General features: G+C 37.1%; 1 protein-coding gene across 2 annotated transcripts in view; it reads right to left on the bottom strand.

Moving 5' to 3' along the window:
• Positions 1-12,922: 12,922 nt before the first annotated feature.
• Positions 12,923-24,563, bottom strand: part of NIN (ninein) — a 92,616-nt gene continuing 80,975 nt past the window's right edge. For both annotated transcript variants that reach the window (XM_054567582.1, XM_054567581.1), the window contains 5 exons: positions 24,372-24,521; positions 22,499-22,600; positions 19,084-19,284; positions 15,653-15,766; positions 12,923-13,482 (listed from right to left, as the gene is read on the bottom strand). In XM_054567582.1, the coding sequence (XP_054423557.1) occupies positions 13,273-13,482; positions 15,653-15,766; positions 19,084-19,284; positions 22,499-22,600; positions 24,372-24,521 (777 nt within the window). In that variant the 3' untranslated portion in view covers positions 12,923-13,272. The remainder of the gene's footprint in view (positions 13,483-15,652; positions 15,767-19,083; positions 19,285-22,498; positions 22,601-24,371; positions 24,522-24,563) is intronic.

The raw sequence follows: 24,563 nt of genomic DNA, 5'->3' as shown, positions 1-24,563 counted from the left end.
ATATTTCAGCATCTATCATGAGCAAGTTTTCTAGATGCTGAACATACAGCAGTGGACAAGATAAAGTCCCTCTCTGCCTGGAGCTTCCATTCAGTGGCAGGGGATGGGGAGATAATAGAATGTGTGTCCTTCCACTGTCAACTCCACCATCACCTGATGGGCACCACTACCATTGGTAGCTTCACAGGTATACTTTCCCGTGTCCTCTTCAGGCCGGGTCTGAATCAAGGCTGAAACTCCCTCGGATTGCACAGTCCATCAGGAAGCAGCCCCCACTGGTGATGGGTTGCCCATTTCTGTACTACATCACGCAGGGCTCTGGGTAACCCCAGACCCTCCCTTCAAACTTGGCGAGGCTCCTTCTTTGATGCAGAGGTTCTGAGGGGATGAAATGAAAGCAGGAGCCTTGGTCAGGGGCATGGAGCCAACTCTTGAGTAATCCACTTTGAGGGAGCTTTTAGAAACGTGTGTGGAGGCAGCCAGCTTCACATCCCCCATAGTCATCTCCTTTGTTGTTTGTTGTGGCAACTGGGCGTGGAGGGCAAGGAAAGAGGTCTATTTCCCTGTGGTCTCAGGAAGCCCTCAGTCAAGTAGCTCCTGAAGTTGTTCTAAACTGCAGCAGAGGCAGGCGATTTGGGAGGTGATTTGCCTGGGTTTCAGCAAAGGCTGGGGCAGAGTAGGCAGGAGATGCTGGAGGATGGACTGGGGAAGGAGGCCCTGACGAGAGAACCGAGGGAATAGCAGGCAAGATCAGGGTGCTGACCCCTCCCCCATACACAGCAGCCATCTTGCCCAGGCAGACCACACCTATTATTGGTATTTTAAGAGGGATTGCATTGAATCTATAGATTGCTTTGCATAGTATGGACATTTTAATGATGTTAATTCTTCCAATCCATGAACACAGTATATGCTTCCATTTCTTTGTGTCTTCCTTAATTAATTTCTTCAGTGTTCTGTAGTTTTCTGAGTATAGGTCTTTTGCCTCCTTGGTTAGGTTTCCTCCTAGGTACTTTATTTTTCTTGTTGCTAGAGCAAATGGGATATTTTTTTCCTAATTTCTGCTTCTAATATTTTGTTGTTGGTGTACAAAAATGCCTTTAATGTCTGAATATTGACTTTGTATTCTGCTCTTTTGCTAAATTCACTTATTAGGTTGAGGAATTTTTGGTGGAGTCTATAGGGTTTTCCATGTACACTATCATGTCCTCTGCAAACAATGAGTGTTACTTCTTCCTTTCCAATTTGGATGCCTTTTATTTTTCTTGTCTGACTGCTGCAGCTAGAACTTCCAAAACTATGTTGAATAGATGTGGTGAAAGTAGACACCCTTTTTTTCTTGTTCCTGATCTTAGGGGGAAAGCTTTTAATTTCTGTCCATTGAGTATGGTGTTGCCTGTAGGTTTCTTGTATATGGCCTTTATTATGTTGAGGTATGCTACCTCTACTCTCACTTTGCTGAATGTTGGTTTTTTTTCTTAATCACAAATGGGTGCTGTGCTTTATCAAATGCTTTTCAGCATTTATTTATATGATCATGTGATTTTTGTTTTTCATTTTATGTGATGTATGATGTTTATTGTTTTGCAAATATTGTACCATCCTTGAATCCCTGAAATGAATCCCACTTGATCATGATGTATGATCTTTTTAATGTTCTGCTGGATCCAGTTTGCCAATGTTTTGTTGAGGATTTTTAGCATCTATGTTCCTCGGTGATATTGGCCTGTAGTTTTCTTCCTCTGTTGTATCTTTATCTGGTTTTCGAATTAGGATGATGCTGGCCTCGTAAAAAGAGTTTGAGAGTCTTTCCGTTGCTTGAATTTTTGGAAATAGTTTGAGTAGAATAGGTGTTAGCTCTTCCCTAAATGTTTTGTAAAATTCTCCTGTGAAGCCATGTGGTCCAGGGCTTTTGTATGCTAGTTTTTTGTTATTTTTTTTATTACAACTTCAATTTCAATAGCTGTTATAGGTCTATTTAAGCTTCATACTTCCTGATTCAGTTTTGGAAGGTTATGTTTCCAGAAATTTGTCCACTTCACTCAGGTTTTCAAATTTCTTGGCATATAGTTGTTTATAGAAATTTCTTACTATCCTTTGTATTTCTGTAGTATCAGTTCTTAATTTCTCCTCTTTCATTTCTGATTTTATTTGGGTCCTCTCTCCTGTTTTCTTTTTCTTTTTTCTATATATATATTATTGATTATGCTATTACAGTTGTCCCATTTTTTCTCCCCTTTATTCCCCTCTGCCCTACACTGTACCACCCCCCAGCTCTTCCCCTCTCCCCTTAGTTCGTGTTGTCCATATAAGTTCCTTGGCTTCTCCATTTCCTATACTATTCTTAACCTCCCCCTGCCTACTCTGTACCTACTATTTATGCTGCTTATTTCTTGTACCTTTTCTCCCATTCTTCCCCCTCCCCACCCCTGTTTTACTGTTAATAGTTTTTGATCTTCTTTTTCTTAGATAAGTCCCTGTAACATTTCATGTAATAAGGGTTTGGTGATGATGAACTCCTTTAACTTTACCTTATCTGGGAAGCACTTTATCTGCCCTTCCATTCTAAATGATAGCTTTCCTGGATAGAGTAATCTTGGTTGTAGGTCCTTGCCTTTCATGACTTTGAATGCTTCTTGCCAGCCCATTCTTGCTTGCAAGGTTTCTTTTGAGAAATAAGCTGATAGTCTTATGGGAGCTTCTTTGTAGATTACTGTTTCCTTTTCTCTTGCTGCTTTTAAGATTCTCTCCTTATCTTTAATCTTGGGTAACTTAATTAAAATGTGCCTTGGTGTGGTCTTCCTTGGGTCCAACTTCTTTGGGACTCTCTGAGCTTCCTGGATCTCCTGGAAGTCTATTTCCTGGGCCAGCCTGGGGAAGTTCTCCTTCATTATTTTTTCAAATAAGTTTTCAATTTCTTGCTCTTACTTTTCTCCTTCTGGCACCCCTATGACTCAGATGTTGAATTGTTTAAAGTTGTTCCAGAGGTTCCTAAGCCTCTCCTTTTTTTTTTTTTTTTATTCTTGTTTCTTTATTCTGTTCTGGTTGAATGTTTATCTCTTCCTTCTGCTCCCAATCCTTGATTTGAGTCCCTGTTTTCTTCCCTTTACTGTTGGTTCTTTGTCTATTTTTCTTTATTTCACTTTGCGTAGCCTTCACTTTTTCCTCCATTTTGCAACCATACTCAACCAATTCAGTGAGCATTCAGATTACCAGTGTTTTGAACTGTGCATTTGATAGGTTGGCTATCTGTTCATCACTTATTTCTATTTTTGGAGCTTTGATCTGTTCTTTCATTTGGCCATATTTATTTCAGCATGCCTGTTACTTGGAAGGGGCAGAACCTTAGGTATTGCCAGGGTAGCGCAACCCAGGTCTCTGAGTTGTGATGCTGTGTGTGGGGGAGGGGTCCGAGATCGGCTCTTGTCCTGCGTTCAGTCACTTCCCTCCCTACCCACAAGCAAATTGTGTCCTCCTGGTACTGATTTCCTCATGGGCGGGTTTGTGTACATTCCAGGACCATGTGGGTCTCTCCAGCGGACTCTCCCATGAGGATGGGAGCTTCTCCTGCCTCCACAATCCCCACAGGTTTTTACAACCAGAGGTTTTGAGGCTTTCTTTTCCTGCGCTGGAACCCTGGATTAAGTGACTCTCTCACTTCCCAGCTGTTCCTCTGGTTTTGGTTTATCCGCATGCAAATGTGGGGCTGCCCAGTCTGCCAGCCATTGCCTCGCCCACCCTGTCCTCCAGCCACAGCTTTGCCTGTGTCCTCTCTGTCCCAGCTGCCCATCTCCACCCCTCCTACCAATCTGGATGAAATGTTTCTTCTTTAGCTCCTTGGCTGTTGGACTTCCATACAGTTTGATTTTTCTGGCAGTTCTGGTTGTTTTTTGTTTTTAAATTTGTTGTTGTCCTTCTTTTGGTTGTGCAAGGAGGAAAAGTGTTATGTGCTTACTCCTCCATCTTGGCCGGAAGTCCCTCTCTCCTGTTTTCTTGATGAGTCTGATTAAAGGCTTGCCTGTTCTGCTTATCTTTTCAAAGAACAAGCTCCTGGATTTATTGATCCTTTGAATTGTTCTTTTAGTCTCTATGTCATTTAATTATGCTCTGATTTTGATTATTTCCTTCCTTCTACTCATTCTGGGCTTCATTTGTTTTTCCTCCAGTGTTTGTAGATATACGGTTAGGTTCTTTCTTTGAAATATTTCTCTTTTTTTATATAGGCCTGTGTTGCTGTGAGCTTCCCTCTCCAGACTGCCTTCACGGTGTCCCATAGGTTTTCGACTGTTGTGTGTTCATTTTCTTTTGTTTCCAGAAACTTTTTGATTTCTTCTTTAATCTCATTATTAGCCCATTCATTGTTTAATAGCATGCTATTCAGTCTCCATGAGTTGGAATGTTTCTGAGTTTTTTCCTTGAGGTTGGTTTCTAGTTTCAAGCCCTTATGGTCCAAGAAAATGCTTGATATGACTTTAGTTTTCCTCAATTTGTTGAGGCTTGTTTTGTGTCCTGTCATGTGGTATATCTTTGAAAATGTTCCATGTGCATTTAAAAAGAATGTATATTTTGCTTCTTTGCAAAGAAGCAAAGAAAGAATGAAAGGTTCTATGTATATCAGTTAAGTCCATTTGATGTAATGCTTCATTCAGTTCCAAAATATCCTTATTGATATTTTGTTTGGAAAATCCATCCATTGTTGACAGGGGAGTGTTAAAATCCCCTGTTATAACTGTGTTGCTGTCTATAACTTTCTTGAAGTCCCCCAAGATCTTTCTTATACATTTGGGTGCATATATGTTTACGATATTTGTCTTCTTGATGGATTCTTCCCTTGAGTATTATGGAGTGTACTTCTGTCTCTTTTTGAAGTCTGTTTTGTCTGATATAAGTATTGCTACCCTGGCTTTTTTTTTCCTGTTTCCTTGGAATATTTTTTTCCAACCCTTCACTTTCAGTCTGTGTAGGTCTTTTGTTCTGAAGTAGGTCTCTTGTAGGCAGCATATGTGCAGGTCATGTTTCCTAATCCATTCAGCTACCCTATGTCTTTTGATTGGAGCATTTAATCCATTTACATTTAAGGATATTATTGATAGGTATTTATTCATTACCATTTTACCCTCTTGGTACCTGTGTTCCTCTCTCTCTCACTTTTTCTTCACCTTCTTAAAGCAGTCCCTTTAGCATGTCTTACAAGGCTTGTTTGGTAGAGGTATATTCTTTTAGCAGTCTTTTGTCTGGGAAAGTCCTTATTTCGCCTTCCATTTTAATTGAAAACCTTGCTGGGTAGAGTAGTCTTGGTTGCAGGCCTTTGCTTTTCATGACTTGGAATATCTTACCATTCTCTTCTGGCTTCAATAAGTGATTCTAGAAAACAATCTAAGCAGACAGGAAGAACAAAGACAGAATCATGGATACCGAGAGCATTTAAAATGGTTGCCAGATGGGAGGGGGTGCAATGGAACGGATAAAGGAGAGAGGGGATTAAGAAGTACAAATAGGTAGTTACAGAATAGTCAAGGGGGTGTTAAGTACAGTAGTGGAAATGTAGAAGCCAAAGATCTTATACACATGACCCATGGATATGAACAATGGTGTGGAATTGCCTGAGGGGGTGGGGTGTGCTGGGTGGAGTGGGAAAAATTAGGACAACTCTAATAGCATAATCAATGAAATATAATTAAAATATTTTCTTACAATCTTTTTTATTCCTTTGGTGTCAGTAGTTATTCTCCTTTCATTTCTGATTTTATTTGGCCCTTTTTTTTTTCTTAATGAGTCTAGTTAAAAGTTGGTCAATCTTGTTTATCTTTTCAAAGAAACAGCTCTTGGTTTCATTTTTGGGGGAGGGGTATCACTTTTTTAGACTATTTCATTTATTTCTGCTCTGATCTTTATTACTTCTTTCCTTCTACTCACTTTGGGCTTTGTTTTTTTTTTTCAAGTTCCTTTAAGTGTAAAGTTAGAATGTTTATTTAAGCTTTTTCTTGTTTGTTATTTTTTTTGAGATAGGCTTATAATGCTATGAATTATCCTCTGAGGATTGCTTTCCCTGTGTCCCTCAGATTATGGATTATTGTGTCATTCTCATTTGTTTCAAGGTGTCTTTTGAGTTCTTCCTTGATCTGGTTGTTGACCCATTCGTTGTTTAATAACATGTTATTTAGCTCACATATCTTTGTGATTTTCAGTGTTCTTGTGATGGATTTCTAGTTTCATAACATTGTGGTCAGAGAAGATGCTTGATATGATTTCAATCTTCTTAAATTTATTGAGACTTGTTTTGTATTTTAACATATGGTCTATCCTAGAAAACATCCCTTGTTCACTTGAGAAGTATGTATACTCTGCTGCTTTGTGATGAAATGCTCTGAAGATATCAATTCAATCCATTTGATCTAGAGTGTTGTTTAAGGCCCCCCCCCTTTTTTTTTCTGTCTGGAAGATTTATCCATTGAAGTCAGTGGGGTGTTAAAATCCCCAGTTATTACTGTATTTCTGTTGATTTCTCTGTTTATGTCCATCAAGATTTGCTTCACATATTTAGGTGCCCTATATTGGGTGTGTAAATGGTTACTAAGGTTATAGTCTCTTGTTGGATTTTTCACTTTATCATTATATAGTGTCCTTCTTTGTCTTTTAGTATAGCCTTTGTTTTAAGGTCTATTTTTTCACATGTGAGTATTGCTACTCCAGCTTTTTTTCCTTTCCATTTGCATGAAATATTTTTTTCTATCCCTTTACTTTTAGTCTGTGTGTATCTTTCAATCTGAGGTGGGTCTCTTGGAGGCAGCATATATATGAGTCTTGTTTTCTTACCCATTAAGCTACCCTGTGCCTTTTGGTTGGAGCATTTAAGCCATTTACATTCAAAGTGATTATTGATAGATACATGTTTAGTGCCATTTTATTGTGAGACTGTTTTCCTCTGTTTTTCTATTTTTCTTTTGCTCTTTTCCTATCCTTCTTAAAGCAAACCCATAACATTTGTTGCAGTACTGATTTGGTCCTTTAGTTTTTTCTTGTCTGGGAAGATCCTTATCTCTCCTTCAATTTTAAATGATAGCCTTGCTGGGTAAAGGAGCCTTGGCTGTAGGTCCTTGCTTTCTTTATCTTGAATATTTCACATCACTCCCTTCTGGCCCGAAATGTTTCTTTTGAGAAATCAGATGACAGTCTAATTGGTGCTCCCTTGCCTGTAACTACCTGCTTTTTTCTTGGGGCTTTTAGGATTCTCTCCTTGTCTTTACGCCTTGCCATTTTACTCACGATGTGTCATGGTGTAGACCTCTTTGGATAACTTGTTTGGAATTGTCTGAACTCCCTGGATTTGTGTGTCTTTTTCCTTCACCAGATTAGGGAAGTTTTTGGTCATTATTTCTTCAAACAGGTTCTAGATCCCTTGCTTACTCTTCTGATATTCCTGTGGTGCAGATGTTGTTCTGCTTCATGTTGTCCAAAATGTTTCTTAAGCTTTCCTCATTTACTTTTTTTTTTCCTTTTTGCTGTTCTGCTTGGGTGTTTTTTTCTACCTTGTCTTCCCAATCACCAATTTGATCCCCTGTTTCATCTAACTTACTGTTTATTCCTTCCAGTGTATTATTTATTTCAGATATAGCATTCTTTATTTCTGACTGTCCTTTTTTATGGTTTCTATGTCTTTTTTCATGCTATTGAGTATGCTTATAATCATTACTCTAAACTCTTTATCTGATAAATTTCTTGCCTCCATTTTATATAGTTATGGAGAAGTTAAGATATATCATGTGGTATATCTTTGAAAATATTCCATGTGCATTTAAAAAGAATGTATATTTTGCTTGTTTTCATTTGGGCCCTGTTTGTCTTCCCATTTTGGATGCCTTTGCATTTGTTTCTATGTATTAGGTAGATCTGTAAAGACTCTGGTGTGGACATTTGTTAGATGCTGCTTGTGACTGGCCCTAGGCAACCTGTTTGGAGCTATTGGAGCCACAAGCTGTGGATCTCTATCTCCTGGGCCTTAGTGTATACAGAAAGAACCAGGCTGCATACCAAGGCCAGCTTTTACTAGAATCAGTCCTGGTGGAGGGTAGCTAAAGTCTCAGAACTCCCAGGGATCTGCTCTAGTTGTTAAACTGAATCAGTGATATAGCCTCAAGCTGTACTCAGCAGCCTGGCTTAAGTTTCACAGGGTGGGGCAGAGTAATTCCTGTGGGTGTGGCTATTGCTTCCCCTCAGGCTGATGCCATTTGGAGAGACGTGCTCTGCCTGAGAAAGATGGCTCCTGCAGTATGGGGGATGACTCAGCACAGGGATCCTGGCTGCTGTTCCTTCAGTTCTCTCCCCAAAGACACCAACCGCAGACTTTCCTCATGCATCTTTAGTCCACTCTGCCCTCCCTCTGCCAGAGCCCAGGGTAAGTGGCTGCAAATGGAATTGTGTGCATTGGCCCTTTAAAAGGTTCTCTGTGTTTCCAGCAGTCTCTCCCTGGCAGACAGAAATCTGCTGCTTTTCAGCACTGGCTATTACCTGGGTTCCTTTTCTGGCTCTGGTGCTGTAGGCTGGGGAGTCCAACTTGGGATTTACACCTCACATTTTTCAGGGGGAATCCCCTAGCTGCTGAAATAATTCCCCTAGAACTTCAGCTGATGCCTGTGGGAGCCCAGCCAGCCCTCTCATGCCTCCTCCATGCGTCCTACCAGTCATGTTGTCGTGATTTCTTCTGTCTGTCCGTGGTTATAAGGCTCCTTTCCAGGTAGTGTTCAGTTGGTCGTTCAGAATGAGTTCTCTGTAATTTAGTTGTAATGCTAGATTTGTCCTGGGAGGTTAATGTAGCTTCTACTTGCACCTCTGACATCTTGGGTCCCCCCTCAAGTGTTGCAACATATTAGTACACACAAACCTGGGCCTTGAGTCTGGTGCCCCCTACTTAGCAGGCTGTGTGGCCTTGAGTAAGTCACAACTTTCTTAAGTTCCAATTTTCTCATCTGTAAAATGGGGATAATTGTTCTTGCCTCATAAAGGCAATGTGAATCTGGTATAAAAGCTTAGAAAATAAAACCAGGCTCATGAGATAGGTCTAGTTTGGCCAACATTGCTATTTTATATTTCAGTATTCAGTATATTATGTGTTCAGGTTAACATTTTTTGTGCCTATAATTTCACTTATCTCATCATTCACACACAGCTGAACTAAAACAGTCTGTCATCCATGAAGTTGGTAAAGTGAAATACCACCACCTCAGAAGCCCTGACTATCCCAAGCATGGCCTTGCCTATGGTTAAGTCAGAATTTTTAAAGTAAATTATGAACCACAACAGGAACAGAGACCCTAAACTTGCCAGTGTGAAAATGATCAATTCTGTGACAAAAACAGGAGTACCGGTGCTCTAAATCACATACACCATTTGGGGATCATTTAAAAAATCCATAATCTGATTCATTAGGTCTGGAGTGGAGAATCAGATTCTGCATTTCCAGAATTTTAAGTGCAATATTTTTATGTTTTCTCTCTAAATACCAATGTTAAAAAACACTGAAAACTATAAAATTTCAGAGTGTATAGAAAACAAGAGTCATGTTTGCAAAATTATTTATTTATATTTTAAGCTCACATTTAAAATTTCTAAGATAAAATGGCTAAGATGATATTTACAAGGCCAATATAAACACATACACATTAATCTTTATCTGAGAAGAATCCTAGAGATGGCTTTAGATGAATTCGGGTTTTCCTTCACGAAACTATAGTGTTCCCTTAAATTATGTTATGATGTCGTCCCACAGGAATAAATTTAATATATCTTTCAGAAAAAATGAGAAACAGAAAGCTAACTTGGATTTATTATTACACAGCTATTTATATGCCGTAATACCAAAACTATTTTACAGTGCTGAGATGTTTAAATAGGTCCAAACATGATGTAATGAATAATATTTAAATATAGACTGCTTTGGTTATTAGGCTTTGACATGGTTTTTGGCTTACTTGTATAATTATATCATTTCAATGAGTCATTCCAGACAATAGGTTCAAAACCAGACTTGCTTAATACTATTTATTACAAAGCACTTAGTCTTCCCTTGATTGGGAATGCCTTTAGGATGTTGACAGTAGCAACACATTTCTCTTTTCCTTCACTCAGAAAAAAAGTCACAAAAATAAAAAAACTCATTCAACATGTTAAAATCTGCTATGTCTCATTCATTCTTTAAAAAAAATAATTCCTCATAATATTACCTGCCTCAGGTATTGGTACATTATTGAAATACTAGACCTGTAACAGCCCCTCTAATACCTTCAAAGCCTATGACTTGGTGATCTATTTATGTAAAGATTAAATTTATAAGTAATGCATTTGAAGCTTCTCCATTTGAAGCTTCTGGGGAGGATTTACATTTAAAAGTTTTAAAATCTGAATTTATTAAATTTTAGAAAAATAAATAAAATATTATGGTGGTTCTACCCCTCCCCTTCTATTTTTCTCCCTCCACAAATATGAGTTTAAGAGCCTAGGTTTCTAAAAAGCAGAAGAATGTGAAATAGAATACAGGTTTTATCATCCACATTTTCTTCTTCTTAGTGCAACATATTATCAAAAAGGCATTGATTCTCTTTCCTTGAAATGAAGATCCCATCGTCTAAGACTTAATTTAAATAACTGTTCTTAGGAAGTCAAAAGAAAGTTTAACCAGTGCTTTTAATAAACAAGCAGCTATAAATGCCTATACAATTATATATAACTTGTGATTTTTTTTAAAGAGTGCTATTATAAAGTCTGAAAGCAGTATCTAATCATTTAACAGTTTAATCTCTTTAAAAAGGTCTTTTAAAAAGCTATAAGTTATATTATAAATTGCCAGTTAAATTCCTACTCTAAACTACTTCATAAAAATAAACTGCTGCACAAATGTATCAATTTAAGGTAACTACATTTGAGAAATGAGATCATGAGATGTTGATTCCTGTCCCCCCACAATGTTCCAATGTTACAAGAAATTAAGCACCTAGATGTTGGTTAAACAAACTTTCATTTGAGCAGCATTTTGATTTTGGATGAAGGGATTCTAAAATGTAGTCTACAACTTTCCAGAAAGTCATATTCACATTCACTGTACAGGATTTTATATATACATAAATACAGATTTATAAGAAATAAACAACCTTTACTTTTCATAATATAAAAATTACAACATATGAATCACATGCTAAATATTTGAGAAGTATTCTTGGTGTTCATTTCTGATGGCAATAACCTTGAGTAAGTTGAAGTATATCACACAAGTATACCACAGAAACTTATTTATAACCTTAGCCTAGGCCTAACCACAGTTTTAAGTGAAAAAAATTCTCTGTTAAATCCAGTGCAGTAAAAATAGTTATATTTACTAGTAATGTTTGGAAAAGAAAGATGAGGGAATGCATGATAGCAGATATCCAATGTTTTGAAGTGTACTTATTGGGAAGGATTAAAATTCCCTTTCCAAGAGAAAATCAGGACTTTCTGATGAGGGCTGTCCAAAAGGGAAAAGGTTTGCTTCATGAATATGAACTCCCGGTCCCATAAACAACCGTGCCTTGCCCAGGGCTCTGGTGGTGAGGACTCCTGTGTTGGCAGGTGGGACATAGTCGATGGTTAGGTCTGCGGAGGGGGCGGGGGCGGGGGTGGGCTCTAAAGTTCCTTGATGCAAACTGTTGTGTTGAGTTTGAGTTTCTGACATGTGATTTCTTAGGCAGTTTGCTCTGTCTTTTGTTTCTGCCCATAAAGCAGTGTTTAATTTTGCTGTTATACTGCTTATAAATCAATGGGCTTGGCCTTGCTTGAATACAGCAAAGTCAGTTTTTCTAATTAACTTATTTCTTATTGCTATCTCACAAAAACAAATAGGTGACTGTGATGGGCTTCGTTAGTGCCCTACACCTAATCAGTCCTCCACCCGCTGCTGGCTGATGTAGGCTACTTCACAGATTTTACTTGGAGGGTAAAAAGAGTTATCTAATCTAAAATGTGTATTGTTCTATAAAGTTCTGGTATTGAGACTGAATGGGAAATGCTCTTTGGCACCCCTTTAGCTCAGGTGGCATGCCAGTGCTTCCATATCACAGTAAGAAATTCTTATTACCGGATTTGAGGTGTAGAGGAATAGGAGGTGTGGAAATTTTGACCTATTTAAACAAACAAGCCAATAATGATAACTATTCCATAAGTTAGAAGAGGATTTTAACTGTAAAATCAAGGCCTTTTCTCAGAAGATTACATTCACTAAAAGTGTAGAAATAAAAATCCCACTATGGCTCTAAATACAATACAAATAAATAAGGTCACGTGGCTTATACATTTTAAATTCTTACAGAGGCCCTATAATATTTCAGGAAGACAGCTTAAAGTATTGTTCCCTGAGTTCTTGAGGCAACCCCAAACGTAATTTCATGAATTCCAAGACTTCTGAGAGAGAGAAACCCACCTGGTGTGCTTTTCTCTCTTCTAAGAGTAGCTCTTCTCAAAAGTGGTTTGTCCAGTGCTTTCCCTATAGTTCAAATGCTTTAAGAATGTGGCTTTATCCAATTTTAGAAGATAATCTCCCAAATGAAACTTATAAGAAGGGAAAAGGGCTATTTAAAGAAAGTGAAGTTTCAGCATTAGTTAACAGTGCAGCTGAGTAAATCAGCTGTATATCTATAATACGGCAAGAGTGATAATACTGTCATAGGTATTAGAAGGTAGAGTTCTATGGACTCTGCCTTTTTTGACCTCAGTGGTTATTGAGCCCAGTTTCTGTTGCTAAGTAGAAAGTCTAACAATTAATCCAAAGAATGAAACTATTAGAAACAGAGTAACTTTCACATATTTAAATGCTAAGAAGGCATACATTCAGTTTAAAATAAAGATCAACACAATATTAATTAGATGTCAAACTGAAAATAGCTGGAATTTAATAATTATTTAAAAAAACTCATTCAGAATTGGTGTTTTAAGATTCTTGAACTGTTTTCAATATCTACCTTCTTGGTGGCCATTAGAATTCTCTTAAAAATTCAGAAGTTGGAAATACTTCAAACTGAAATATGTGACTGTTTGCAACTCCCATTAGAGTCAATTTAGGAAAAAACTCATTACAGTGAATGGAGACTTCAGTTCTGTTGCTGGCAGTTTTAAGATAGGCTTAACTTGAAGCCATGAAAGGTTTTTTAAATTAGTAATAATAATAATAAAAAAATGTTGACAGAACCTACTGAAATGTTCCATCCATTTCAGTAAAGTGCACAAACATGAGTGTATCCTTTGGCTTTGCTATGACCTCAAGGGAGGTGTAGAAGTCAATGGTGCTGGTGTCAGATTCCTGACTATATTGCTAAGGCTGGCAATCTTCTCCTCTAGGAGGTAATTTTTCTTCTCGGCTGTTTTTTGTCGCTGTTCAGTCATTTCCAGAGCTTTCAACAACTGGGCATTTTCGACATACAAACCCTTCGCCGTTGCGTCTGTGTTAGTATTCTTGCAGAGCTAGAAACAGAAGCAGAAACATTTTGACTCCATTTCTGTAATTCTTTTAAGTTAAAGTCTGACATACGGACAGTTGTTTATAAAGGCAAATGGCTTCTATCAATTATATTCTCTTATTTTACTACACAGACTTAACATCAGACTTTCATCAGAGATACAAGTAGAGCAAATCCACTATTATTCCAAACTGTTTCTTTGCATAGTATGTTTGTAGAAGTCACTGATAAAAAGAACAAGTTGATATTTGAGGGTTCAAAAATGAAAGTTTTTTCCACCTAAAGAAATTAGGTATTATTCTTTTATTCAGTCTTGAAAAAAATATTAAATACTTTTATAACTTAAATTTCTGAGTTCGGGTGTGAACTGTGTTTATTTCCATTCTTAACAAATGCTTTAGCTTCCCATTCATAACTACAACCTACTAATTATTTAAAAATGTGTCTCATGTATTATAAGAAGCAAGATTTGTGCAGTTAGTTTTCCTTAACCATTCCTCTTTTATATAGAGCCTTGTCCAGAAAATATTTATTCTAATATTTATGGTTACAATATATAGTCTAGGGTAGTGTGGGAAAACTTGTTAGCAGCCTTGGGATAATTTTATTATTGCTTGTGTCAATATTTTCTAATCCCTCTTCCCTCGTTATACCTTTAACTCCTCATTTACACATAATTTCAAGCAGGACAGCTAAAAGTATAAAGGCTTAAGGGGACACAGAGTGGCTAATTAATTTATTAGCATTTCACAGGGCAATGATGAAGCCCAGAATTTAGTGACTGGCCAGTGTAACATACTAATCTACTCTCTATTGAACTGTTCTAATGCAACCCTCCCTTCCATTTTTCTTCCCTCCCTTCCATTAAAAGATACTTTTGATGGTTCTTTATCATCTAAAGAATGAAATTCAAATTCCATGGCTCAGCATTTTAGGGAGGAGCTGGCCATAGAGGGTCTATCTCTCTAGTTTCTTCTCCTGCTTTTCCCATAATAGTGTTATGCTAAACTATTATGCCAAAGTGTTTGTGGATGTCCACACCCCAAATAGTCATAACTGCATGATGTTTCTGTAGCTTAGAACGCCCCTGCATTTCTCCACTTGTTAAAATCTTACTCAACACACAGTATTAGGCTTAAGAGGCCTTTAGCAAACTTTCTTTAAACTCTCTGGGTAGCAACAAGTTTTCCTTCTCTTGTTTCCCTCTACTGAAAATAGAGTGGACCCCATTTTCTTTTATTTTTGAAATTATTACTGGCCAAATGCTCAATACTTTGTCAGTGAACTATGCTACATGTGGGCAGAAATTTTATTTTGCTCACTGCTGTATCTCTAGTGCTTAGAACAGTACCTGGCACACAGTAACTGTAATTAATGATTAAAGGGTTAAATCAATACATGCTTATTTTATAGGACTTTTTAATATCCATTCTGTATATTAAGATATAGGACAAAGGAAAGCTGTGTCTACCTCTGAATGAAGATCCTCTCTTGGAATTTTTCTTCCTAAATTTTATTTATCTAGAAAACCAGGTTGGGCAACTTTCTCCTGCCAACCCCCACCAGTTCGTCTCAAACTTTCCTAGATAGTGGCCCTTTCTTGCATATCTCTTCAGTGGATGTACATATAATTCCTAAACACAGAGGCCACACCTGCCACCAGAAGGTGAAAATCTCCAGGCCGTTTAGAGACTTTGGAGTTCAGGGTCTAGGTTCTAGTTCAAAGCACAGCCTTTTGAATCTGGTTATAGCCGTAAGGTACTTTTTGAGGTTATCACAGCTGTTGCAAACAGGAAAGCTAAAGTTCTATATATTATCCTCCAATTTTTTTTTAACCAACTATACATTTTCTGTTTATTTAAGTAGGACTGTTTTCTCTCTTGGGCCAAAACAAAAAACAAAAAAACCAACAACAACTATGACACTGTTAGCAAATACACGTTTTTAAAACTGTGGACAAACATATGCCTTAAAAGAGCTTCAGAAAAAATAATGCCGAACACAGAGTTCATGAAGTGGTATGGGGGAACATGAGTCCTAACTTCTATACATTCAGAGTAGAATCTGCCCTTTTTAGACAACAACGGTTAACAAGTTAATGGCAATAAAGGAATGTAAAATGAGTTAAAAGTGGAATGTAAGATGGGTGGGTAGAGATGACCTGGGAGTCTCACTTGTTCTTTGAGCTGATTCACTTTTTCCTGAAGAAGCCTTTTCACCAGTTTCAATTTCTGTTCAACTTCTATCATTCGTTCCTCCATGACAGTTACCAGTTGTTCCTGGTTTTCCTGAAGGGAAGAAAAAAATGTATTATCATTTGAAAATCATGCCACACTGAAGTGAAAACACTAACAGTTTATTTTCCCCATAAGATGCCTAGGGAAAAGACAGCAAATGTTTGCCTCTGTAACAGGAAGGGTGGATTTCTTATGAAATGGGAGTTCTGAATACTTCATGGGTTGTACATGTTAGAAAAGTAACCCTATCAGAAAAAGAATCAGATAAAAAAAAAAGAATCTTACCTGTGTTACCATCTTCCCCTGAGATAAAGCAAAATTCTTAAAACCCACAATTTAATACCTGTGTGTACTTTTAGTTTACTTTGGATACCTATTTTACTAAAAGATGGTTATCAACCTTCCGTCTGTGATTTGGGTCTTTGCAATACTGTGGGCCTCTTAACAACAAAACAAAAACTGAGTTTATTCTGGGTTGTCTAACGTTCCCAATCAGCTTGAAATATGCATATCTGTTTTTCTTTTGAAATGGCTGATTACTGCGAGGGTGTTAGTGTTTCTTCATGATAATCAGCCTCTTCCTACCAGTTACTCTATTCATCTTTTTCCAGTTTGACTCATTAATGTGAAGCAAACATTGCACTGGAGAATGGGTTTATCAATTGAACAGATTTAAAATTAAGAATCTCCTCCCCACAAACAACTAAAATAGGGCAGCAAAAGAGCCCTGGCTTCTTTTCCTCTCCTCACATTACAGTGCAACTGAGTGCCCCTCCCCACAGTCTGCTAACATGTTCACATAAGGAATTTCCGATTTTAAACCTTCTTCAAATGATAAGCACAACTCAGGTGTTAGTGGCTGATGGTATAACCAGCCTTTAAAAATCACGCAGAATGACCACACATGAGTTGAAAACCAACATATTACGAAATAGCATTTATTCAAACATACAAGAAACAACTAAACCATGTGATTAATTTGAAGATGAAAATTGTAGTAGGCAAAAGTATAAAGCAGAAAGTAAATTTCAAGAAATCAGGCTTTGAAAGCATCTCTCTTTTTAAAAAATCCTATCTTTTTAAAAGATAGAATGGCTGTTTAAAACTCAAACATAAAATGGAAAATGCCTGATTCCCACTTGCCTTAAAAAAACAAAGCAAAACAAGTAAAAAACAATAATGGCTAATTAAAGAACATGGAACATGGCAAAAGAGTGGGGAAAGAGGAAAAACAAAGGCAGTCATATTTAAAATTTATTTTATTGTTTCATCAAAAATTTCCTGTCAAGTAATGTACATCTCATACAAAACAGTATAAATAAACCCTGATTTTCTTCAAATTCCATATATAAAAGTAGTACCTCTTATTAAAAATAATTACAACATATGGAATGAGAAAATATATGGAATATACATCCTGTCAAGAATCTCAAATCCACACTCTTTAAAGGGTATAAATAAAATGATTTGTTACAAGCTGACATATGTGAATTTGATTCACAAAATCTGTCATTTCTACATAAATAAGAGCCATAATACTGCAAAGGCATAATAATAATAATAATAATAATAATAATTTAAAAGAGCACTTGATTCCAAAACATTTCTTAGCTTATGTCTCTGTGTTTGTGTGGTGTGTGGTGTGTGGGTGTGTGCATTTGAGTGTCTGCCATGGTAAGAAATGCCATCAATAGCAGCCCAGTGTTCACAGGTGCCCAATCCTTCTGTAGGAATCTGCATGCACTGCTCGCTGCTCCGGTAGCAAGGCCTAGAGAAAGAAGGCAAGTGGTACACTTCACCCTGATGTCCAGATTATGTTTTTTTGGGGGGAGGAGTCTAAATTCACACATTTATAATGCAAGCAGTCTTTAAAAGCACACACATTAACACCACATATGCAAGCAAAGCAACACAAAGGCGGAAGAAATCACATCACTCCACACACAGAGACAACATGCAGATTCTAATGCTATTCTTAAAATTTGCGTCCGCTCCGTTACCAGAAACAGGAGAACCTGTAGTGGCAGTCTGGTGGGAGCAACAAGCAGTCCACCCTGCCATCTGACTGGAGGAATCTTTTCGTTTTAATATGAAAATCTTAACCTATTTTTGCCTACCTAGTCCTTAAGTGATTGGAATAATGGGATATTTATTTTTAAACATTGGTGGGTGGGCTGGGAAGAGAACGCTTTAATAACAGGGTGCATGGGAAAGCAATGAGTAGAATCTTAGCTTAATCATTAGTTTAAAATGTCCAGTAAAAAGTGAAGTCAAGGTTTTATAATTCAACTCCGTAATGAAGAGCTGAAGCATCTAATAGCCCACCAGAGTTTTTATTCAAGAATTTAATTTTAATATTTGAAAACGGCAGTGGAATGTGGGAAAGTCTTAAAAACATGGATGTTAAAGCACACAAGAAAAACGTTTTTAAAGGTTTTGTTGGAAAGAATATGACAGAAGTACATCATGACAAAGCATAGATATACATTAGGGGAGGAAAAGAGAACTGCTCTAATGTGTAATTATAGTGTTAATATGACTTTGCAAAGCCACTTTGAGGGGATTACAGAAAGAGTTGGGAAATTCCTTATCAAATGTCAAAAGAGAAGCACAGTATTTGAAAACAGAAGAGCATCCAAACCAGCAAGAATTAATTTATAATTCTGCAAACTAAGGAGTATTTTAAATTTTATTTCTAATTCTGAATAAACTAAATACACAAGACCAAAGAGTTAAGAGACTTCTAAAAAAGGATGATTATGAATGTAGCACTAAAGAGAAATAATTATTTGAAAACCTAGGTGACATAAGGTGTCTGGTAGTCAGCTGGGATCATGCTAATACAAAGGGGAGGAGGACATCTTTATTATCTTAAAAATAATATTTTATATGATGTAGTTTGAAACACTCTAAGTGAGCTGTGCCAACTGAAAAGTCACTGACTACACATTCAACTTTGTTAGTTGTGAAAAGTCCCTAGTTGTTAGTTCCACGGAACTCAAGCAGGCTGTGCACCCCTCAGGTACAAGAAAACCCAGGAAGCTTTGTTAGTAATGCATGTCCTAGAATTGCACTTGAATTCTGTAATATTTTTGGCGTCAGATAAGACTGTACACTATGTGCAAGTTATCCTGATACTTTATCATCAATTACGAATGTGCAAAGGAGACCCAGAACATGTAATTACCCAGCTTAGAAGCTGAGAGCTCAAAAGCAGCACTGCAAGAAACAAAAGAAAAAAGGCACTGCAGTCCTGACAGAAGATTTACATTCTTTATTTCCACCTTTCAACTGGTATAACTTCAAATAAGCAAGTAAAATAAATAGGTGATTTGAGTTTCTGTTAAAGGGAAAAAAGAGCCTCGTACCTGTGGTGTGTTGGTTTCCGAGGTTCTGTTTTCAGGTTCCTCCCGCCGGTGCTGGTTTACCCTTTCGGCCTGCAGGAGCTGGTGTTGAAGCTGCAGAAACTGCTCCCTGGGCACCATCGGACAGGCTTGCTGCTGGAGCAGCTGCAGATCCCAGGTGTGGGGGGATGGGCTAAGCATCACAGTGGACCTCAGGTGCTGCATCTGGAGGACAAGGGCAAAGCCCTGGTCAGCTGCAGCGCCTTCAAACACACACCTGCTCTTGAAGGTGTTAAGCAGAGTAATGAAGCCTGATCCCTCCCCGCCCTCCCAACTTGCAAATCAGGGAAGCACATGAGTCTGAATAAGGAGTAAATGGGAAGAATCATTTTGCTTAGGAGATACTATAATTAATTAATCAATCAGTAGGCCTTCTTAAAAGTTTTAGACTTAAAACTGTTCTTCCTCACTCTTGAGTGAGTATAAGGGGTACATGATGTACATAATGCTTGAATTCTATTTTTTTCTTACATTAGAACATTTAATTATCCCTCTTTAAAAAACAGCCACACCAGAGCCGGAGTAGACAAATGGGAGAAAGTGGTTTTGCTTTAGGGCTTGCCACTTACCATTCAAGAGATTCCTAAAAGTGAATGTTCAATGACTATGTATTTTTCAAGTTAGCAATATTTTTTCAAAGAATCTCACATCTAAAATTATTTTAATAGCTTATCAATACTATATTCTTAAATAGCACAATAAGACAGGCAATTCTGGGGCATAAGGTGGTATCCCAGAACATCTGGGAATTGAAGTACATGGAATAGAAGTATGTGTTCAAGACAATGAAGAAATGGTATGCACATCTCATGCCAATCAAAGTTGGGGAGAGGAAAAAGGAGAGGAGAATGCACTGCATTTGGCCGGTGAAGCATGCCAATTCACATCTGTCGGCATATTCAGCAGACACAGGGCTCAGTGGAAAGCATGCAACAAACATGACCAAGCACTAAACTCCAGAAGTACCCCAAGGCTTGTGAGAAGGGAAAAGGTCCTCTAAGACAAAACTATAACAAAATGCTATCATGAAACTTCAGAGCCATTATCCATTTCTGTCAATCTAAATTTCTGAGGTGGGCCATTACCGATTTTGAAATATGTTAAAGGTTCAGAAAACCCACCATTTTATTTTCAGAAACAAAGTATAGAGAGAGTTATGATCCCATGATATATCAGGGCGATAGTTTTCATCACTTTTTCAAATACTGACTTTTAAATACTGAGGAAATTCCTCATGTAAATGTAAACAGAGACATATTCCACAGTTAAAGCAAAATGAAAATGAATATTGGCTCTTTCCTTTAGTACTTATTAACTGTTACAGTCAGTAGAAGTGATTACATGTACAAAGGAATTGAATGAGATGTCTCCATGCTAGGAAATTCATTGAAAGAGCATGTTCTACCTTCACACACTATCTCAGGCAGAGAACTGCACCCTTCTCTGCTAGTTCCAACCACAGAGTTCTAGGTACAGGTTAGCCACAGACAAAACAAAAACAAAATTGCAGGAGTTATAAAAAGAAGAAAAGTATGAGTTATAAAAAGAGAAAGAAGAGTACAGATTGAGTGTATTATATACCTGAGTATGTGTGCTTTAACCAGTAAGACCTTATAAAGGACCAACAATTACATTGTCTGTATATAAACTGTACAGATGGTAAAAGTTTTGGAGGGAGGGGGCGATGGTTGTAGAACATCGTGAATGTAATCGACACCACTGAATTGTATACTCAGAAATGGTTAAAATGGCAAATTTTATGCATATATTTATCACAATTTTAAAAAATGTAATATGCCAAAAACCACTGAAATGTACACTTTAAACAGGTGAGTTGTCATATGTGAATTATACTTCAATAAAACTACTAAAGAATCCGATTTATTTAGGTCTATATGGAGTAACAGCTCAGTCTTATTTTCCTAAAGAAAGCTATGTTAGAACAGTGTATGTTTTTTCAGTCTTTCCATTGAAAATTCATGCCTTTTCTTTATTCAGCTCCAGTGCCAAGTACACTTCCTCATCCATTAGTAAATATTTACTACTAGATAAGGAAGAAAAATAATGAGGAAAAATGGCTTAGGATGGCTAATCATGTACAGTACAGTTGGGCTTCCAAGGCCAGTGAGAGCAGGCAGTGTTTGGAGAGGATCCAGTAGTGATGAAGTTACCCTGTTACTTTTCAGTGTGGTAGTAGACAAGTCAGCCTTAGATTCAGATATCTTACTCATTATGGTATATAATTGTTTCATCAGAAAAGCATAACTATATGTAAACACAGTCCACAGCTCAAGGTTTTGAACCTCTGAAGCAGTATGAATTCCTATGACATTTATTACATGCTGTCAGAGAAAGAAAATGCTTTGGGTTTTGCTCTTTATAGTTTAGTAACCTATTAGTTGATAAATCAGAGGATATAAGTGACAGAAGCCTCAGTGATCATTTCAGTGTCAATGTGATAGGTTTGCCCATGTTTCACATTTAAAAACCAAGCATCTATTTAAAGTTACCTTTGTATGTTCCCAGCTTCATAAACATACTTAAACATTTCTCTTCCTTCTGATAATTCTGGCTTAAAAATAATTGTATACATAGTACTTTTTAACAGCGCGCGCACACACACACACACACACAAAGACATTTTCTACTCATGCCTCCCTACCTTATATAAATTTTATAGTTCACTAAAGATTGGATAAATATTTTCATCTACCCAAAGCAAAGTATCTCAATGAAATTACAACTTACTAGGGAGGACTCGCATATGAGTTGTTTCATAGCCTGGAATTGTTTTCAGTATTCAGGAAGCAATCTCGTAGATTGAAACCCAATGTCCTGGCCGACAAGTTTTACAAATCCATTTTTGTATTTTACAGCTGTACCTCTCACAAGGCAATGCTGGGTACTAACGTAATAAACAGTGGCAACACTTGAAAGTTAAACTTCTAAATGCTAATGTTTTCGAATGCCCTGTATGGATTTCCTAACTGAAGAGGTTGTTAGAGAGCAGCCACATCTATAAAATACTATTACTATGGAAGGTATCAGGAAACTGTTATAACCATAGCAATGGCAAGAGAGCCATGGGTCCTTTGGCTAGTTTCGGACAGAGTCCCTGCCTCTTGGACATTTCTTACATTTTAGGACAAACAACATTATTCCTTCCTCTGAGAAGCAGTATGAATTCCTATGACTGTGTTAAACTAAAATGTCCATCGAACTTGCTAAGATAGAGCAAAGAATTTGGCTTGGCAGGGTACTTAGATTTTCACTTTTTTTCATAATATGAATTCAGTGCTATACTAGTCTCTCCCAACAAATGGCTCATTCATGGATTAAAATATTCTTCATAGCTGAGGCCATTTGCTTAAAAGCTTACCTCCATTAGCTGCTCATCCAGTTTTACTTGTTTCTTTTTCAGGCCTTCAGTTTCTAAATGAATTGTTTCTAATTCTTGTTCAAGGGAATTCATTTGACTGACCTGTTAAAAAACAAACAAAAAAAACCCCCTTTTTAAACAAAGCAAAACAAAACCCCCATATGAGTTGCTCTAGTTTATTTTGACAAGTTTACACCAGTCAAAAACCTCAGCTCTTGAAAGAAAGCTGAGTTCATTCCTTGAAGGAAAGCAAACAGAATAATTCAGTACATTTATTACATTTAAGAAATCTAGTTGTAATCATCACTCTTCATGTAGAGCAGATTCCTAAAGGGGCCTGGATTTCAAACTTCAATGCCACTCATTGTATGAAATACATTTTATCTTGCAACCCAGGAAATAGACCCACTCCCACTTGCTACCTATACATGTGTATTCATTTTAAGTACATATCACTGAAAGAAAACTTTCAGAAATAACATTTATCCTTACCATGTACTCATATTTTGTGGTATATTTTATTAATAAAAATGCTGATGTTTCACTAAATCAATTTTATGATTCTCCACTTTGGATCCGCAGTGTAAAAAAAACACTTTAAAATTTTATTTATTTATTTTTAGAGAGAGGGGGAGGGAGGGAGAAAAGGAGGGAGAGAAACATCGATGTGGGAGAGATACATTGATCGGTTGCTTCTCATACACCCTCAACTGGACATCGAACTGGAGACCTTTCAGTCTGTGGGCTGGTGCTCAATCCACTGAGCCACACCAGCCAGGGCTTTAAAAAATTTTTTTTATTTATTTCACTGTTTTAAGGCAAAGTTTAAAGACTTAAAACTTGGAATACATAAAACCTGATTTCTATAACTCCTTTCTCAATTCTAAAGATGAAATTTGAAGATTTTATGAGTATCCAGTTTTAGAATTCTCTTTATTGTAGGAAGAATCTAATGAGCTAGAGAACACTGGGATTTAGAATAATGCTAAATAGAAAACATATGACAATATTCTAGAATGTTAATTTTTGCCTCTACCAGAAGAGATGAAGACAGTACCAAGAATTGTGAAACAGAGTATAGTCTCTCAAGGTATATTTAAATTCATTGTTATGTTAAAGCCTATCATTAGATTTTTCCCTTAGTGAGTAGCTAGATGAAACCCACTGTCCTTCTTGAAAAGTTTACTTGAATGTACCTAAAGTTAAATGCCATTTCAGCTTTAGAGCAAACTCATTCTTCTGCTGCCAATGGTCATCATAACTTTCACAAACAATAAAAAACTTTATGAAATTTGCATAACAAAATAAATGATCATAATTCTCGCCAGATTTTTAAGCAAACCATAACTTTCAGAAGTAAACAGTGAAAACTGTGAGTTTTAGTTTAGAAAAAGAAAGAAAAACAAGTAATAACAAGAACTCCCAGAGTAACACTGGCCTAGAACTCTAGCTTCATGGAACAAAGCACTGAACTGTGCTGCAAGGGTTTAACCACATGGTAGCCAGCCTCCTCAACGGCCCCCCAGGACCACCACCTCGTTTGTTATTTTAATTTGTTACACAGACATAGATCATACCGACCTTAAGATGTTCCTAATATATACTTTACTAACTTATAAAGGTTTTGTAATACTAAATAAAGATGATTAACTGTCTTCTTTATGAAAGCTTAAAGTTAATCGTACCTTTCAACCATCACTCAATCAAAAAGAATTATACTGTTTTGACGAGATTACTAGAACATAGTCGTAAAGAAAAACAAAAACATGGCCCTGTGGTCATTTCCTTGGAAGCACGCAGGGGAAGAAATACACACTTAGAGGCACATCATAGTCAGAACACAGTAGATGCATGGTATAAACTCTTAATTCACCTTTCTATTTGTAGGGGATCTTTCCTTTTGAAACTGTTCACACTCTCTCTTTAAGCTCAACTTCTCCTGCTCGGTGGGCTTCACAGTACCTGATGAGTTTATATGTTTTTGGTGCTTGGTGTGTAGAAGGTTGGATTCCAGTTGACGGACCTAACAAGAACAAATGTAAAGGCAAGAAATGCTAATAGTCAC

This window comes from Pteronotus mesoamericanus, unplaced genomic scaffold (assembly GCF_021234165.1).
Source record: "Pteronotus mesoamericanus isolate MK-2021 breed Mesoamerican mustached bat unplaced genomic scaffold, CSHL_Meso_final contig_182, whole genome shotgun sequence".
NCBI classification, from domain to species: Eukaryota; Metazoa; Chordata; class Mammalia; order Chiroptera; family Mormoopidae; genus Pteronotus; species Pteronotus mesoamericanus.
Note: the sequence above shows the minus strand (reverse complement) of the source record. Positions and strands in the feature narration are given on the sequence as shown.